General features: G+C 42.6%; 2 protein-coding genes across 13 annotated transcripts in view; one reads left to right on the forward strand and one right to left on the reverse strand.

The window, feature by feature from the left end:
• Positions 1-2535: 2535 nt before the first annotated feature.
• HARBI1 (harbinger transposase derived 1) lies at positions 2536-10614 on the reverse strand. The gene is made up of 3 exons (XM_004313063.4): positions 10489-10614; positions 8565-9383; positions 2536-3397 (listed from the first exon to the last, which is right to left on the reverse strand). Exons 2-3 carry the CDS (start codon positions 9232-9234, stop codon positions 3018-3020), a joined length of 1050 nt encoding a protein of 349 aa, XP_004313111.1. The 5' UTR covers positions 9235-9383; positions 10489-10614; the 3' UTR covers positions 2536-3017.
• A 251-nt stretch (positions 10615-10865) lies between these two features.
• The window catches only part of ATG13 (autophagy related 13), a 61756-nt gene continuing 53493 nt past the window's right edge, over positions 10866-19128 (forward strand). For 2 of the 12 annotated variants that reach the window (XM_073808878.1, XM_033860602.2), the window contains exons 1-2: positions 10870-11240; positions 11601-11713. The gene's annotated coding sequence lies outside the window, so the exon portion shown is untranslated. Of the gene's footprint in view, positions 11241-11600; positions 11714-19128 lie in introns of all 12 variants that reach the window. The other 10 variants (XM_033860598.2, XM_033860594.2, XM_033860596.2 and 7 more) reach the window with 10 other exon arrangements.

Consider the following 19128-nt stretch of genomic DNA (forward strand, 5'->3'; position numbering starts at 1 on the left):
TTTTAACTTAATTCTGAGTCCGTTATCTCTTATACCCACAATTTTGTAAAATCTGGGTGGGATCTAGGGAGCAAAAGGGACCTGAGGATATATGCATGCACAGTGGTTAAAACTCCAATTTCTTATTTTCTTGATCTCTTCTTAACTTCCCCTACACTGTCAGGGAAATCAACTGTTAAGCTCAGTTCTTGAGTTTCCAGTTTATTATTTCAGGTAGGGATACAATTGTAGTATGTCTATTATCTATATAGCCTCTATTTTATTCCTCCCTATCTCTCATACTTTTTCATATATGATCCCATTAAAATTGTGTCTTGTTTCTTTGTCCCTAAATTAGATTAACTTGCTATAGATCCTTTACAGTCCAAGAAAGGAGCTCCATCTCTGTTTAGTTCATTTTAAACTAAGAATATGTTTATGGTCCCTCTTTTGTATAATTTGGAATTAGTAAACCACTGATAACCCAATATTGTAGTTTTCCCTTAATATATCCTGGGACTTTTGCTGTCTTGGAACAGCTAAGGGCAAATCTGGAGAACTTCTATGCTGGCCAGATGGAATCATCTACGGGAAGATGAGGCTTATATAAGACAGGTGAAATCCTTGACTTTGTCCCAAAGCTATACCAGGAAGATACTATAAATCCACAATAAGGACCTCAAGAGAAGACTTCTCAGGCACCTATAAAAAGCCCCTATAAGCAAACCCTTGGCAATTTGGAAATACAGATCATGATCCCTCCCCTAGGTCATTCTGAGGAAAGTGTAACTGGACTGAAAAAAAATCCTGGCCTATAAAAATCCAGGTCGAAAGGAGATTAAAGGAATAGATTTTAACAGTTACTCTGTGGAATTATTAGGAAATAAAATGCTCCCAGGGAAAAACACTTCCAGCCAATGTTCAGTCTGTTCAGCACTTAGAAATTATCTTTGGTGTGCAAGTAATAGGCTTGAAATTGCTAATGAATTCTCCCCCAGACTGCCCCTCCCACTGAGGCTTCATGTCACCATCTAATGAGTTAAGTTGTGAAAACCCCAATTTTCCTTTAATGTGGTTTTCTAAAGCTAAAATGCTAGGCACTTTCCAAGATTACACTCCACCTTGCCTCTTAAGATGCACGGGTGGCAGTATGCCTTTCCTCATGCAATACTCATAATAGAACCAAAACTTTAGAGGGAAAAATACCCATCAGGAAACTTGGAAAGACTGTGAGAGTTAAAATATTGCCTTATCAGGGAGACAAAGCAAGCTTGGGTCACAGGTTAAACTTTACAAAGAAAAAAACATAACAGGGCACCTCTATTGCATAACAAATAGAACAAAAGTTTCCAGTCACCCCTTCATTGTCCACTCCCATCTCAGCAATATCACTGTACTTGTTAAGCTCAACCTCCTGCCAAATGGACCCACTCCTTACAGAGTAGGATGATGATGGAAAATAGCATTTGGAGTAGAAATAAACAGCAGATAATAATCCATAATTGTTTTTAATCTTGTGGATGAGTCACCTTCAATTTATTTCCACATTTCTTTGGTCATCAGCTGTTCATTTCTTTACTTTGAAAATCACCAGATTAACACTGCCAAAGACAGGTAGGAAATGATCCATGAGGACAATTCAGAGGGATCACACGGGTGAGTGGCTGAGAAACTGGGAACAAAACAATCCTCAGGAAAGTCTCTATTTTGTCCCAGCAAAGGCACCAATGTGTGAACCTAATTCACACTTTCATTATTCCAATCAGGTTATTTTTATATCAGTATAATTTTAGAATAAGACTTGGTGGAGGATTATTTATTTCCTGAGAAATTCTGTCCATCACTTTGCACAGAAGATATTCAAGTAGGTCTAACTCCAAAATTCATTTCATACCAATAAATTATATTCCTTTTACTTCTCCTTTTTTTTTTTTTTTTTTGCAGTACGCGGGCCTCTCACTGCTGTGGCCTCTCCCGTTGCGGAGCACAGGTTCTGGAGGTGCAGGCTCAGCGGCCATGGATCACAGGCCTAGCAGCTCTGCGGCATGTGGGATCTTCCCGGACTAGGGCTCGAACCCGTGTCCCCTGCATTGGCAGGCAGACTCTCAACCACTGCGCCACCAGGGAAGCCCTTACCTCTCCTTTTTAATACATGTCTTCTGTATCCCCTAAATTTTCTTTCTGAACAAGGAATTTCAAAGCAGAATGGCCCAAAAGACATCCTAACATCATGATCATAAGAAATGTGATCTATTTAGATGTGGACTGTCTAAACCTGGGTGAATTTCCTTTGCCCATCAATCTATCAGGGTCTTTAGATCCCTGTAAAGTGTAAGCTTGCTATTTTGTCTCTATTTGACTTTTCTTCTTTAAGCTGATTGAATTCTTAAACCCATTTAGCCTTTAGCTCCTACTCAGGGTTGGAAGTAAGAGATTGGAGTCCAGATGTTCTCCCTGGGAACTAGGTCCAAGTCACAGCTCAGTTATTACAGACAGAATTAAGATGGAGGTTTTGGACTGTCCTTAACCTCCTCTTAAAAACACAAAGCTGAAAAATCACATTAGTAGCCGTTTATTGATGTCAGAAGACCATTTCCCAACTGAAATTTACTCTTCACACTTGCCTCAGATTATGCCTATATAGGTAGTAAAGTAGAAAAGCTAAAATGCCATCCAAATATTTCAGGACAAATATTGTTTTCTTTTGAAATCTCTAGATAACTGCTTTGATTTTGTAAGCACGATATAAACGTCTGCAACCAAGGAACTTTCAAATGAGTGAGTGGTGCTAACCTGGTGTTCAATGGATAGTAGAGAACTGTTGTCTCGGAGGTTTTGGTTTAGTTAATAAACTTGCAAATGAATCGAGATATTCTGGCCTAGCCTCAACCTTTCTAAAACACGCAGATTAAATGTCAGTTTGTGACAAGTGTCCACACGCTCAGTTATGCTAGATGATGGAACTGTGTAGGGGGTGGTGAGAGGGAAAGTTTGTCACAGCTCCTTCTGGAAAGCCTCCCCGCTCCCCACCTTCCACATTAGCTGAAGTGAGTGAGCATCAACTCCTGACGGATACGGTCAGCCTCTAGGTCCAAGGACTCCATGTGCTCATACTCTTCCTCAGGAGGCTGTTCCACGGGTCCTGTCCCTGGAGAGGACCAGACATCCAACCCATGCTCCAGGGAGATGTTGTGGAGGACGCAGCAGGCCAAGATGATGTGGCTGGACTTCTCCGGTGAGTACTGCAGTGCCCCCTTGGATCCATCCAGGCAGCGGAATCGGGAGCAGAGGGTTCGGAAAGTCTTCTCAATCACACTGTGAGTTGCAGAATGGGCCATATTATAGCGATATTCGGCTGGAGTTTCGGGAATGTGAAGTGGGGTCATAAGCCAGGTGCGGAGAAAGAAGGAACTGTCACCTGTGGGGAAGGCCCAAAGACATCACAGATGTTTATAACTGGAATACAAACAAAAAGGAAAATCCAGGAGCATGTACAGAGAATGGACAAGAAAATGCAACAGCTTCCGGAGCCAAAGCACACCAGGGAAGTGAAGAGGGAAATGCTGTGATAAAGAGCCCATAGCTAGTCACGAGCAGGAAGACCAGAGTGAGTCTTGGCTGGGAATACCCTTGGTTAAAACCAACAGAGAAAAGCTGACCCGGCTAAAGAAAGCTAAGTCTGAAAGAATGTAGGACAGAGGTGAAGGCACTGGAGGAAATGAAATTCCTGGATTTTCTTTTTTTGGCCGCGATGCACTGCTTGTGGGATCCTAGTTCCTTGACCAGGGATCAAACCCGGGCTCCCGGCAGTGGAAGCGCGGAGTCCCAACCACTGGACCTCCAGGGAATTCCAGGATTTTCTGAATTCAGAGATATTGTTCTTTAAGAAAAAGTTAATATGGCTTCCTTGGTGGCACAGGTGGTTAAGAATCCGCCTGCCAATGCAGGCGACAAGGGTTCAAGCCCTGGTCCGGGAAGTTCCCACACACCACGGAGCAACGAAGCCCGTGTGCCACAACTACTGAGCCTGCACTCTAGAGCCCGCGAGCCACAACTATGGACGCCCGTGTGCCTAGAGCCTGTGCTCCGCAACAAGAGAAGCCACCGCAATGAGAAGCCCACGCACCGCAATGAAGAGTAGCCCCCGCTCGCCGCAACTAGAGAAAGCACGCATGCAGCAAGGAAGACCCAATGCAGCCAAAACTAAATAAAATAAATTTAAAATAAAAAAGGTTAATAGAAACTATCACATAGCAAGCCAATCTTCAAAATCTCTAAAGAGCAAGAGTGCAAGAGAGAAAAAGAGAATTCTGCCAGGAGACCTCAAAACACTTGTGAGGAAAAATCTCTGACTTTACCATTAAAATGTCAGGTTTGAAAGCACTACCTAGGGATTTCAGAGTATTTCATAGACAATAATCATTCAATCTCCCAGTGCTAAGAAGAATAAGAGAAAACTCCCAGCAGAGATGAGAACTCAGGTGTTCTGCCTTCCTAGATATTACATTCATTAGAACCACGCCTTTGTAATAGAGGAACAGGTAGAATTTCACATTAACAAGGAGACCATAAATATAATGATGCAAGTAGTAATAGGGATAAAGAAATAAAATCAGAAGTCAATTAAAATAATATACACAAGGCATTTCCCTTAAGTGACTTCTTTATGGAATAATCCTGGGAAGTGCTAAAACCAAAACAAAACTGGGGTGCAATGTCCCATTACAATAGTGCAATGTTTCTATAATGTTTAATTGTCCTGATTCACTAAATCTAGAAGATGAAATGTCTCAGAGGAACAACCCCTTAGAAATTTGAGACAAATAGACCTGAAGAATACCAACTTGTATAGTTGCTGTGTTCCTCACCCACCATCAATTTCAGTAAACAGTTATGGATTGTTCAGAGAGTGCTAGGCACTGTTCCAAACATATAGCACTCCTTTCTTTTAGGAGCTTACATTTCTTTTTTTTCTTTTTGGCCACACCATGCGGCTTCTGGGGTCTTGGTTCCCTGACCAGGGATTGAATCCCGGCCTGTGGCAGTGAAAGAGCCAAGTATTAACTACTGGGTTGCCAGGGAATTCCCCATGGGTTAACTTTATTTTATTTTATTTTTAAAATAAATTTATTTATTTATTTATTTTTGGCTGCTACTCTTCGTTGCGGTGCATGGGCTTCTCACTGCAGTGGCTTCTCTTGTTGTGGAGCACATGCTCTAGGCATGCGGGCTTCAGTAGTTGTGGCACGTGGGCTCAGTAGTTGTGGTACATGGGCTTAGTTGCTCCGCAGCATGTGGGATCTTCCCAGACCAGGGCTCGAACCTGTGTCCCCTGTGTCGGCAGGCGGATCCTTAACCACTGTGCCACCAAGGAAGTCCCAACTTTATTTTGAATGATATTGACATATAACACTGTATTAGTTTTAGGAATACTGGATTAACTTTAAATATCTGAGATGGCTCACAAAATTTTCAAATTGTATATTTAGCTGACTTTTTTCCTCCTAAGTACAACCTATTTTAATTGAACTTGTCCCTACTAAATACTGAATTTTAGAAACTGATGTTGTAAATAATAATGAAAATAATATCTATGACTTGTCCAATCCCAACTCCACTAGGCAGATACTACTGACCTTATTTTAAAAGTGAGAAAATAAAAATAAACGTCACCCATCCTTTGATATGTTAGGCACAGGAAGAGGAAGGAGCTAGTCACTAAATGCTAATAATGTCAGACTCAAAGTCACTAAAACAATGGTATAATGCTGTAAAAGAGAGTAAGAAAAACATTTAAGATGACTAGCAAAACAAAGAGATACTAGATATTTGTTAAACGTCTCTTAAGAAACAGTATGAGCCTTAATTGGGAAGACATACAAGACAAGCTAGTTAATGTAGACCTCTTATAAAATGCTGCATCATCATTAACTGGTTATAATCCAAGCACCACTGGCAGACAGACACTCGGGAGGGGATTAGGAACAGAATTCCTAAACAGACTACAATTGCTTACATGATCAGTCATCCAAGAGACATTCTGGCAGATCTTACCCAAAGCTGCTTAACAAGACTAGCCCAAGAGCTGAAGAAATAACTCAGGCTGAATTGTTTGTAGGAGCAGGTACATTTAGAGAAGAGGAATTAGGTGATGCCCTCTGAAGGGGCATACGAGAATGAGGACATGAAGGGATGACACCCAAGATGAAAATATGCTAAACAAACAAACCAAAAAAAAAAGGGGGAATCACAGCTAGTTCTAGGTTTGGCAAATCTAGTACCATTCTACAAATCTGATGGTGTTCTTAAGATAAAATCAACCATCTTTTTTTTCTTTTTTTGTTTTGGCTGCGTTGGATTTTCGTTGCTGCGCGCAAGCTTTCTCTATTTGCGGCAAGCGGGAGCTACTCTTCGTTGCAGTACAGGGGCTTCTCATTGCAGTGGCTTCTCTTTGCAGAGCATGGGCTCTAGGCGTGTAGGCTTCAGTAGTTGCAGCATGCAGGCTCGGTGGTTGTGGCTCGCGGGCTTTAGAGTGCAGGCTCAGTAGTTGTGGCATACGGGTTTAGTTGCTCCGCGGCATGTGGGATCTTCCCGGACCAGGGCTAAAACCTGTGTCTCCTGCATTGGCAGGCGGATTCTTAACCACTGCGCCACCAGGGAAGTCCCCTTAGCTGGCTTTAGAGTTAGGGTACCAAAGTGATTTCATAAGAAATCAGCTTGGAACCCAAGTACTTCCCCAGCTGTGGAAGAAGTAGTTGGATGAGACACTTGCAGTCTTCCCTTCACTTCTTGGTGTGAGTTGTATGAAAATGGAATTTGAAAATTCAGAGTAGGCAAAAGGTGGGATTAAGACAAAGTTCCACTAGGGTAACGAGAAGGTGGGGCACTGACAACAGTGTGTAGAAGCAACAACTGGGGGCTTCCCTGGTGGTGCAATGGTTGAGTCCGCCTGCCGATGCAGGGGACATGGGTTCATGCCCCGGTCCGGGAAGATCCCACATGCCGTGGAGCGGCTGGGCCCGTGAGCCATGGCCGCTGAGTCTGTGCGTCCAGAGCCTGTGCTCCGCAACGGGAGAGGCCACAACAGTGAGAGGCCGGCGTACCGCAAAAAAAAAAAAAAAAAAAAAAAGAAGCAACAACTGAAGAAAATCAGTTAAGTTCCAAGATGTTACTCATGGTACCCTGGCAGCTCTAAACCAATCAGTGTGACAGCAGTCTCTTCTCCTCACCTGGAACAGTGGGCAGGGGTGGGAGGGTTCTTTTTTTTTGGCTGCCCCGTGTGGCGTGTGGGATCTTAGTTCCCCGACTAGGGATCAAACCTGTGCCCCCTGCAGTGGAAGCGTGCAGTTTTAACCACTGGACCGCCAAGGAAGTCCCAAGGGGAGGTTTTTCTTTAACTGCCAATCAGCACATTAAAGAGAAAAATTCCTGAGTGTTTATTACATGTAAAACACTGTGTTATGAACATGTGCAGTGCAGACATGATTAGTGGCCTTAAAGAGAGGTCTTCCAATCCTTAATGTGCCTTCATCTCCCACATAACATGTTGTGTACAAGATAACCCTTGTCCTATTGCTTACATAGAATGGTTCTTTTTTTTAAAAAAAAAAGACAACAAAAAAGCTGCCAGGCTCGAGGGTTTTATCACTGTTAACTAACTGTATTCCTCCCAGCTCTACAGTCACATCAGTTTGCACTGCTCAGTACTGAATAGGTTTTTGTCCTACTCAGATCATTAAGCCAGTCTTTCCGAGGGCACTCAGGCAAACAGATCTATGAAGTGAGTTTCCATAAGAACTGAATAAATGCACTGTCTACTATCATTTTCATACAGATATCATGGTGTCAATCACCAATGGCAAAAATAATACATTTTCACAATACTTTAGAGTGAACTTTCATATATATTCCCTAATCCTAACAATAGGTATTACTGCCCTTAGCATTATTTTCACCATTTTACAGATGATAAAAATTAAGGCTCAATTGTATGGATGTACTATATTTAACCAGATCTGCATTGATAAGTATCTTGGCTATATTTAAGGGGAATGCTTTTGTAGGGTTGTCGTTGCTATTGTTGTTTGTGAGTACAAAACATTGCTGCGATGCAAATGCCTGTAATTTTGTTTTACATATTTCTGAACATGTACCTCCAAGAAGAGCTGGGTCAAATTGTATGTTTTTAAATGTTAACAAGTGTCCTTTAAATGTTGATTTAAAAAAATTAAGGCTGGGGTGGTCCAGTGGTTAAGATTCTACCTTCTAATGCAGAGGGTGCAGGTTACATCCCTGGTCAGGGAGCTAAGATCTCACATGCCTAGAGGCCAAAAACCCAAAACATGAAACAGAGGCAATACTGTAACAAATTCAATAAAGACTTAAAAAAAAAAAAAAGACATTACTTCTGTTTCAGTCCTGCTTAAAAAAAAAAAAATTAAGGCTCAGAGAGTTCTCATCTGAGGTCGTGCTTAAAACAGAACAGGACTGAGTCTCAGGTCTATAGACCCCTATATTTCATTCTACTCTGCCCAAACTTTTTTTTTATAGTTTCAAAAATGAAGCATTTACACCTGCAGACTTACCAAGCAGCCAGCTCTCTTTGTGCATCCCAGCTTCAAACTGACTGCTGAGAGAAGACTGCTGCAGCACAGCACAGTCCTGGAGGCTCCCCGGCCAGTTTGTTTCCACAGTCATCAGTGCCCCTCTGATGTCACACACCATGAGGCAGTTTAAAGAATGAAGACCTTTGCGGTTCACATAGGAAAGGTCTTCAGCATTTGGTGCCTTGATTGCCACATGGATACAGTCAACCACCCCTATGACCCCTGGCATCCCTGCCAACCCATAGAATTCATCCTTCAGAGCCTGCACGGAGGCTTCATCAGCTGGAAAGCGGATGAACTGCGAAGCTCTTTCCACAAGCGCTTCGGTGACATTGGCAACACATCGACTCATAGATGCCTGACTGATTCCAATAGCATCCCCCATCCGAGTCTGGAAGGAACCTGAGGTATAGAAGCCCAGTGCTGCAAGGATCTGTGTCTCTGGGCTAATAGCCCTGGATCTCTGAGTAGGTCTAGAGAGACTGGCCCCCAAGAGCTCCACCAAGTAATAAATGAACTGTCGAGGAAACCCATACATGGACATCAAGTATTCATCTGTCACATCATCCAGCTTAAAGCGGTCCAATGTGCGGTGACCTCGGCCATATAGCAAGAGATCACAGTCAAGTACTGTTATTGGTATAGCCATGGTACATGTAACTGTTGTCTCTCCTTCCCTCTGCTACTTTTCCTGAACTCTTCCCACTGAAGATGTTGGTGCAAGAAGGTATTTAAGGAAGTGTCAGAATTCAACAGCTAACCATCATTTAAATGGCTCTGGCATTTATAATCTTCTCTCTGTAAAGGTTAAAGAAAAAAACGAAACACATTAGAAACCTACCAAAGACTTTAAAGTGATTCAGGGGCTTCCCTGGCGGTCCAGTGGTTAAGACTTCGCCTTCCAAGGCAGGGGGTGCGAGTTTGATCCCTGGTGGAGGAGCTAAGAGCCGACATGCCTTGCGGCCAAAAAACCAAAAACATAAAAAAACAAAAACAAAAAATACCAGAAGCAGTATTGTAACAAATTCAATAAAGACCTTAAATATCATCCACATCAGGGCTTCCCTGGTGGCGCAGTGGTTGAGGGTCCACCTGCAGATGCAGGGGACGCGGGTTCGTGCCCCGGTCCGGGAAGATCCCTCATGTGGCGGAGCGGCTGGGCCCGTGAGCCATGGCCGCTGAGCCTGCGCGTCCGGAGCCTGTGCTCCGCAGCGGGAGAGGCCACAACAGTGAGAGGCCCGCGTACAAAAAAAAAAAAAAAAAAAGGTGCTATAACTGTAACTCGGTTTTTCTCCACTAACTCATGGCAATACAACAGGCTTGCTTTGGTATGAAGGAGAATGGGAGCTGAATTTTGGTGGCTCATTTAATGCCTGGCATTTGCATTGGGAAGAACAAAAGATTAATGGAGGTGATGGCATAATTATCCACAAAGTAAAAGAGGTCTGCTCCTAACTATACAGGCCACGAAGCAACTGACGTAAGTCATAGCTACCCAGGACAGGGATTAGTCACGGCAGGATTCATTACCCAAAGCCCTCTGGCTCCACCTGATAAGTAAGGGGTAAGAGATGGGGGTGGGGAGGGGGGAGTGTCGTTGTTCAAACTAGTCTAACAAGGGAAGAAGGGGCAAAAAACCGCCCACGACCCAGGCTGGTAGACGGGAGATTCTGTGTTGTAACAAAAGCCTTTCCCCTCACCCCAAGAAATCCAAATCGTGAGGCTGAGGTAAAGGAAGTAGGGAAGACCAGATAGGTTGGAAGGAAGGCGCAAAAGAAGAGGCTGGGAGAGCTAGGGCTGAGAGGACACTCCACCTCTAAGGCTTTTAAAAAGATGTCTTAGAAATGAATACGGAAGTGTGATTGCCCCGGCCACTCAAAGTCAGCCGAGGCCGCTCACCCACCTCTCGGCGGCTGCCAGATTACCAGCCGCACTTCCCACCCACCCAGCCGGGTCCGGCCCTCCTCCGGAACCGGCGGCCGAGCACAAGCCGCCACGGCGCTCTCTGTAGGCACCGCCCTCTCGCGTCACCGCCCGCCCCAAGCCATGTCCTCACTGCCGCTGCCGCCGCAACCTGCGATTCGCCGGCGCACATTCCACACACGGCCCAAAGGTTCACGCTCTTTCAAAGACCGCCTCTTTACGCCTTTGTTTTCTGAGACGCTTGAAGAGATTGGTGAATCGGACTTACATGGTAAGGAAACCAGTTTTTATGGGAACGTCAAACAGGAAAGAGATTAAGTAGGTCATCCATACTGTGCCGAAAGGGCGGCTGAGGTTAGATAGCTGTATTTCCCCCATAGCCCTCTTCCTCCCACCGCCGTCACCGAAGCGGATGAAAACAAACAGTAACGATGGCGGCGCCGGGAAGCGACCGGCTGCTGGGCTGAAGGCAGGAGTGATCACTTGAGCTGTGAGGGAAGCCCTGAAGAGCGCCTGTAGACGTGAGTGCGACAACTCGCGCAGTCTTGGGAACGAAACTCCCGGGGCCTGCGAGCCACGAGGCTCCTGAGGCGTGAGGTATTATCTGCGACCCGTGCTGTCAGTGCAGCTCCGGAGCGCGGAGCTCTCAGCCAGGAGGCGCAGCTGGCCGGCCCCAGGCCCCGGCCTCCGTAATGAGAGCCCCGAGCCACTCTCTGTGTCGCAGCTTCACAGGTACTAACTTTAGGGGGGATACCCCCGGATCTCTCAGCGCCCCCGGGTGGGAGGCTGTGGACCTGCGGCCTGCGGCCTGTCGGGTACGTCCTGGCGAAGCCGAAGCCTATTAGCTGTAGGTCAGTCCCCTAAGCTTTCTTTGGGAAGTCGGGTTACTGTAGGCTTCATTGGCCCTTGATCATTTCCAGTCCTTACAGAGATGCCCAGAGCTTTCGACTCTGCTTTCTCAGCTCTTTGGGTTAAAGGCATTTTGGAAGGAATTTGTGGGCCCATAACTCTGTGGTTGGGTACCAGTATGAATGAGATAGGTTTTCATTCAATCAAGATTTGTTGAGTGCCAAATATGTACTCCGCGTGTAGGTGAGGGTGACTGTTGACTAGTGCAAAAAGGGACCCAAGGTTCACGACTCTCTTACTGGCAGTGGAATGACCTGTGGAAACCTGCGATCCATTCTCATTAAGTAAATCTCTGGGTAAGTGGCTAAGCACCTTCTTGGATTCATCACTAACTCATCTCAGTTTTCACTTTCTCACTCAGTTATTTACCAAGTTTTTCTGGTCAATTCAGTGGAGCGTTTCACTTTTAGTGTTCCTTCCTCTCTGGCCATCCCACAGCCAGAGAGAGAGGGGTGGAGGGCGGGGGAATGGATGTGAATGAACGAATATTTAAAGAACAAAAGTGCCTATTTTTTCATTACACTTACTTTAAAAGTCATCTCCTAAGGTGGTATAATTTATTGAACACCTTCAATGGGAGATGTGCAATAATAAGAAACAACAGGTCCTTTCTTTACACTAAATTAACTCCAGGTTATTGTGTGTTGTTTTATGTGTTAGTCCTTTCATGTGTGGCTATCATGGCTCCAATTAAATTATATGTTTTTGTTTGTTTCTTTCAACTCCATTTTTCAGCCGAGCAGAAGTCTTGTAAGTGCTTGTGGAAGGGAATCCTGAGTTAATATTTTTCATACCCAGGGGATGATGAATAAGTGATGAAGCAAAGGTCGTATGTATTGACCTGTGTAGTAAAATGCATGTAGTGCATTTTCAAATTGTACCCCTTTGGGTCAGAAGTTAAGACGGCTATGGCAACTTTTGAGATTTACATTTCATACAAATTGCTATTTCTTTACTTACACCTAACAGTTCTTATTATTTGTATTTTTTTTCCCTCAAGTGGAAACTGCAGATCAAAAACTGCAGATCTTCAGCTACTAAATACTCCAAATTATATTGTTTTATTTAAGGACTAAAAATCAGCTGGACACAATTCAGTCCGGCCATATACGCGTACTGGAATTGTACCGTATGGAGGTGGGGGCAAGAAATCTCCTTTTTTCCATTGTCTTTCCTGCTTGCATCCACCCAGCTGCATCAGCTTATGACCTCCATGACTCAGAGCAGGGTGTCCATAGCCTAAATGCAAAAAGAAGCCTAAGACATTAACATTGAGCTTCCAAAGACATGAGTCCTACTACATGAGTGAGTTTTCAAAGATAATTTTGACTAACCAGAAAGTGCAACCACTATAGAACTTATTGCTGTCACTTGATAAGGTTCATTACCAAAGCTCTGCAATTACATTTTGTTCCATTGGGAGTGGAAGTTAGTTATTTTGGAATTTTTATCTGGAGGGAACTTATTTAATCTTAGTAATGCTTGGAAATCCCTAAAACTTTTACTTTTAAACACTTTTTACATTATTATAGAAGAGATGAAAATAACACTGTGGTTGGAGCACTGCATTCCTCACTCTATGACCCTTTATTATTCAAATTAAGTTTTTTGGGTTTTGGTTTTTTAAAATTATTTTTTTGGTACGCGGGCCCCTCACTGTTGTGGCCTCTCCCGTTGCGGAGCACAGGCTCCGGACACGCAGGCTCAGCGGCCATGGCTCACGAGCCCAGCTGCTCTGTGGCATGTGGGATCTTCCTGGACCAGGGCACGAACCCGTGTCCCCTGCATCGGCAGGCGGACTCTCAACCACTGCGCCACCAGGGAAGCCCTGTTTTTATTTATTTAAAAAAATATTTATTTATGGGACTTCCCTGGTGACGCAGTGGTTAAGAATTCGCCTGCCAATGCAGGGGACATGGGTTTGATCCCTGGTCCGGGAAGATCCCACATGCCGTGGAGCAACTAAGCCCATGTGTCACAACTAGTGAGCCTGTGCTCTAGAGCCCATGAGCCACAACTACTGAGCCTGCATGCTGCAACTACTGAAGCCCGCGTGCCTAGAGCCCGTGCTCCACAACAAGAGAAGCCACTGCAGTGAGAAGCCCGCGCACCGCAATGAAGAGTAGCTCCCGCTCACCACAACAATAGATAGACCACGCGCAGCAACAAAGACCCAACACAGCCAAAAATGAATATTAAAAATTAAAAAAAATTGTATTTATTTGGCTGCACTGGGTATTAGCTGCAGCACGCAGGATCTTCATTGCCGCCTGCAGGATCTTTAGTTGCAGCATGCACGATCTAGTTCCCTGACCAGGGATCGAACCCAGGCCCCCTGCATTGGGAGCGAGGAATCTTAACCACTGGACCACCAGGGAAGTCCCTGGTTTTATTTTTTAATGGAAGAAAAGTATAGAAACTCACTGAGTAAGAAATGCAGGCTATTCAGCTAATATTTGAACTACTGTATTGCTTAAGATTTTTTTGCCTTGTATGTTGACTTTAGAGTCTTAAAATATGTATACTTTACTCAAAGTTTATTCTTGGAAAAAGCTTGCCTAAACTTTATATGTGGATAATTTAGAAGTAATTTCCAACTTGGGGTGTTGAGTAAAATAAATTTCCATAGGGCCTCATTTTTTCATGCATGGATTTAATACAAGAGAGGGTGCACGGGGTTACTGGTCCTTGCCTCCTCTTTGTCAAATTGTGGAGAGCAGTAAAAACTGCAGGTAGGTCTTCCCTGGTGGCGCAGTGGTTGGGAGTCCGCCTGCCGGTGCAGGGCCGGGAGGATCCCACGTGCCGCGGAGCGGCTGGGCCCGCGGGCCGTGGCCACTGGGCCTGTGCGTCTGGAGCCTGTACTCTGCAACGGGAGGGGCCGCAGCAGCGAGAGGCCCGCGCGTACAGCAAAAAAAAAAAAAAAAAAAACCAAAAAACTGCAGGTAGTCCCTGACAGGATAAAGGCAGTGTATGCAAAGGGAGAATGCAGAGGAGGCTAACTAGACCTCTATGACCAAGAGGAAAAAGAAACTTTTCTTGGGAATTCCTCAAAGTCCAGTGGTTAAGACTCCACGCTTCCACCGCAGAGGGTCACGGGTTTGATCCCTGGTCAGGGAACTATGATCCTGCATGCCAAGTGGTGCACGCCCCACCCCTCACCAAAAAAAAAAAAACAACAACTTGAAGTTTGGGTTTTAAATCTTAAAACGATTTAAAATCCTTAAAGGGATGTAAAATTAGTTTTGAATCTTTAAAAAGATTTTAAATCCCTTAAGAGGATGTAAAATTAATTTTAAATAATTGTTTTTAACTGTAGAGTAAATGTGAGCCAGTTTGTTAGAGAAAGCCTCTAAATACCAGTATAGGTGGCACAAGAAATTTGCTTTTGCCCTGGTGGTGTCCCCCATATGCCCTTGGTTACAAGAGAAGGGAGAAGATTGTGAGTCACCACTACATAGAAAAACAACTCAACATGCACAGTCTGTCAACAGTATCTTAGTAAAAATAAAGGTAAATAAAGAATGTATAGAAGTGATAACCCAGTATTCTTATTTTGGAAAATACAGTTTTCACTCTTGACTTTTGATTCATGCAAATATGAAAGAAATAGAGTTAAAAATCATATTATTCTTTCCAGGGTGGTTTGTCGCCACCCTCACCTTCCTCCTGTATTGCCCAGAGCTATTATGTCATTAGGAGAGATTATGTAGAGAAATACTTGTGGAGGTTTAAATGCCCTGTTTTAAATATAAGCTTAAGGGTGTTTTTATGCTTTAATCTACTTCTGTTGGAATTTTCAAGAAATCGGATATTGGCCTTATGTATTCTTTAGACTGGTTTTTAAATTGTTCCTTAGTTAATCAAACACAGCTTTTGTCTTTTATCTTTATTCCCACTTCCCATTTTCTTTTGATTTACTTTACTTCCTGGTTTCTTAAATTGCATACTTATTTGAGATTTTTTTTTAATTATAAAGACTATAAGTTTTCCTCTGAATTTTTCTTTTGCTGTGTCTCATTTGTTGTCAAATATTCTTCATTTTGTTAATTTCTAGATCATTTGTAACTGGTTTTTATTTCAATATTTATTATAAAAAGCTTCCTAGTGTATACACGGTTAACTTTTTATTATGTTTCTAGTTTATTGAATTATGGGCAATAACATCTTGGAAAAAAAGTTTTTTAATGGTCAAGAACATGATCAGTTTGTGGTGTCCCTTGAACCTAAGAGAATAATGTGAAAGGTAGAGTTAGATAACTAAGAGCTTTATTGAGGATCTCATATGTGGCAAGTACTCTTTACAGGACCTATCTCATTTAATCCTCACCACAACCCTATGAGAAAGGAATCTGAAGTACAGAAAGATTGAGTGACTCGCACTATATGCCACCATATATATGTGTATATATATATGAATGACTTGTTTTTATTATTCAGATCCTCAAAAATTTTTTATATCTACTTGATATATCAAAGAGGTATGTTGAATCTTCAGGTATAGTTTTGGTTTTATCAAGCTCTCCTAGTATCTCTAGGAATTTTTGCTTCATGTATTTTATTGTTATATTGCTAACATGTAAAGGTTTATGGCTATCATATTTTCAGAGATTATCGTTACTGAATGTCCCTTTTAATCTCATTTCATCGCTTCTGGTCTGGAAGTGTCATAAATATCGACACTTCTGCTTTCTTTTTCTTTTTTTTAAATGTATTTATTTTATTTTTGGCTGCGTCGGGTCTTCATTGCGCGCGGGCTTTCTCTAGTTGCTGCGAGCGGGGGCTACTCTTCGATGCAGTGAGCGGGCTTCTCATTGTGGTGGCTTCTCTTGTTGCGTAGCACAGGCGCTATGCGCGCAGGCTTCAGCAGTTGTGGCACGTGGGCTTCAGTATTTGTGGCTCGCGGGCTTGAGAGCGCAGGCTCAGAAGTTGTGGTGCATGGGCTTAGCTGCTCCATGGCATGCGGGATCTTCCCAGACCAGGGCTCGACCCTGTGTCCCCTGTATTGGCAGGCGGATTCTTAACCACTGCGCCACCAGGGAAGGCCCTGCTTTATTTTTCTTTTCTGTCTTTCTTTCTTTTTTTTTTTTCTTTTTTTTTTTTTTGCGGAGCACAGGCTCCGGACACACAGGCCCAGCCGCTCCACGGCATGTGGGATCTTCCCGGACTGGGGCACGAACCCGTGTCCCCTGCATCGGCAGGCAGACTCAACCACTGTGCCACCAGGGAAGCCCTCTTTCTTTTTTCTTCCTCTTTCCCCCCTCCCTCCCAAGTGAGTGTATCTCTGCTTTCTTCTTTATTTTCAGACTTTCTTTGTAACTGTTTTGGTAGAAGACTATTTCAGTTGTTTAAACTTTTCCATTCTGTTTCTCATTTGTCTACAAAGAACTTTCTAAATGGAAAAAAAGATCTTTATGATTTACTAATTCTGATGCCTAGAAAGTGGGGAAATTACAGTTTTGTTCTCTTTACCTTTGAACTTGTACCTAACTGGTTTTTTTTGGGGGGTGGGGTTGTTTTATGGCTGCACCACCCAACTTTCGGGATCTCAGTTCCTGATCAGGGATTGAACCCGTGCCCCCTGCAGTGGAATCGCAGAGTCCTAACCATTGGACCGCTGGGAACTCCCTTAACCGTTTTTTCTTATTAACTGTTCCTGATTTGCCATACTGAGCTTTTAAGCCTGAATCCAGAACATTTAAAAACTGTTAAAAATTGGAAAGCATAATTATTTTTTCAGTAATTGATGTTAATTAACTTTTCCCAGTTTTAGGGGCTGGAGGTATTATCTGGGGTCATTTTTGTATAATCTCTTGCCAAAATATTCAGTTGTTTCTTTGAAATTATTTGCTCTTTCCTTCCTTTATTGACTGCCTCACCTTAATCCAGTGCTATCACCAACTCTCATCTGGATTACTGAAATGGCTTCCTAGCTGGTCTTCCTGCCTCTAATCCCTTTATTTCATCTCCCCCTCTCTATATTCAGATTAATGTCCCTAAATTTTTACCTATAGAAGAATCTGCATTGACTCCCTACTATAATCTACTGTTATTCTCTTTTGCTCACTTTTATGTTTCCCTACTAATCTGGCTGGATCATACTTACCTACTTTTTGTACATTTTTGTTCTCTGTCCAAATTCTCAATTTTGTGCTTCATTTAATTGAACATATTAAGCATAGTAATTTTAAGGTCTGTGTCTGATAACTGTTAATGTGTTTCTAATATCTTTTGGATTTTGATCATTTGTGTTTGTCTCCTTGAGTGCCTGGTTTACTTTAACATGTGCCAGAAATTGTATATGAAAAATTATAGAGATAATTTATGGGTTAGGACAACATTATTTTCTTCCAGGGAGAAATTACCTGCGTTTCTGGCAGAGGCTAAGGGCAGACCTTATTCTACACTGTTGAAGCGGAGTGATGTGTAAAATTTTTCATAATAAAAACTTTTTAAAATTAGCTTGAAGTCATACAAATTACAACTACATTTGTCTTCTGAGAGAAGAACTATCCATTGTTTTTGTAAATTAAAAAAAAACCTTAAAGAATACAGCAATAGCCTATTTATCTGGGTTGTATATTATGGATTAAAAAGGAAAGGAGTAACAAGGAAATACTTGGAGAAAAAAGAAAAAAAAAAAGACCCATTCATAATGTCTGTCATCTCCGTACTCATTATATACCCTAATCTTAAAATTAAGCCATTACCAAATGTAAAATGGCATGGCTGCCTTGGAAAACAGTTTGGCAGTTCCTCAAAAAAATTAAATGTTGAATCACCATATGATCCAGCAATTTCATTTGTAGGTATATACCCAAGAGAATCATATGTTAACACCAAAACTTACCCATGAGTGTTCTCAGGAATATTATTCACAGTAGCCAAAAAGTGGAGACAACTTAGACGTCCATCACTTGATGAGTCAATTAACAAAATGTAGTCTGCCAATTCAGTGGAATATTATTCAGCCATAAAAAGGAATGAAGTACTGACACATGCTAAAATACAGAGTGAACCTTGAAAACATGCTAAGTGAAGGAAGCAAGTCACAAAAAGGTGACATAGGATTTCCTTTATGTGAAACTTCCAGAATAAGCAAGTCCATAGCAATAAAGCCTACTAGTAGTTGCCAAGGACAGGGAGAAGGGGAAGGGGAGTGATGGATAACAGATGTGGGATTTCTTTTCAATGTGATAAAAATGTGGTGATGGTTGCACATCCTTGTGAATATACTAAAAAGCACTGAATTGTACACTTTAAAATGGTAAATTTTATGGTATGTGAATTATAACTCTGTTAAGAAAAACTATATAAAGTGATTCTTTAAAAAATTTTAACCTACTGCCTTAACATTCTAAGTCAACGTGTTTAACAAGTTCATAAATAAGCGTATTTCTTCTTAGCTTGCCCAGTCTCCTATCTCAGATGTGTAGTCTCTCACATTGTCTTGTTCTTTTGAGTTCTTGGTGTTTTATTTCCATGTGCAATCTGCAGATTTTTAAATTCTGAGTTCATCTAGCTAAAAGTTGGAAGGAAGGGTTATGAATGGCCTGGCAGTAGGCTGTTGATGATCCAAGTCTGTGAAAGCTTCTCTCAGGCCTCCTTCGGGCTTCCTTCTGCCTGTTTCTAGGAGTTTCAGTGGTTTTGGACAAGTTTTTAGGTTAATTTCTTGGCTTTTTGTTTCCTTACCATCCATGTAGGTAGTGTAATT

The sequence above is a fragment of the Tursiops truncatus genome, chromosome 8, assembly GCF_011762595.2.
Source record: "Tursiops truncatus isolate mTurTru1 chromosome 8, mTurTru1.mat.Y, whole genome shotgun sequence".
In the NCBI taxonomy this organism is placed as follows: Eukaryota; Metazoa; Chordata; class Mammalia; order Artiodactyla; family Delphinidae; genus Tursiops; species Tursiops truncatus.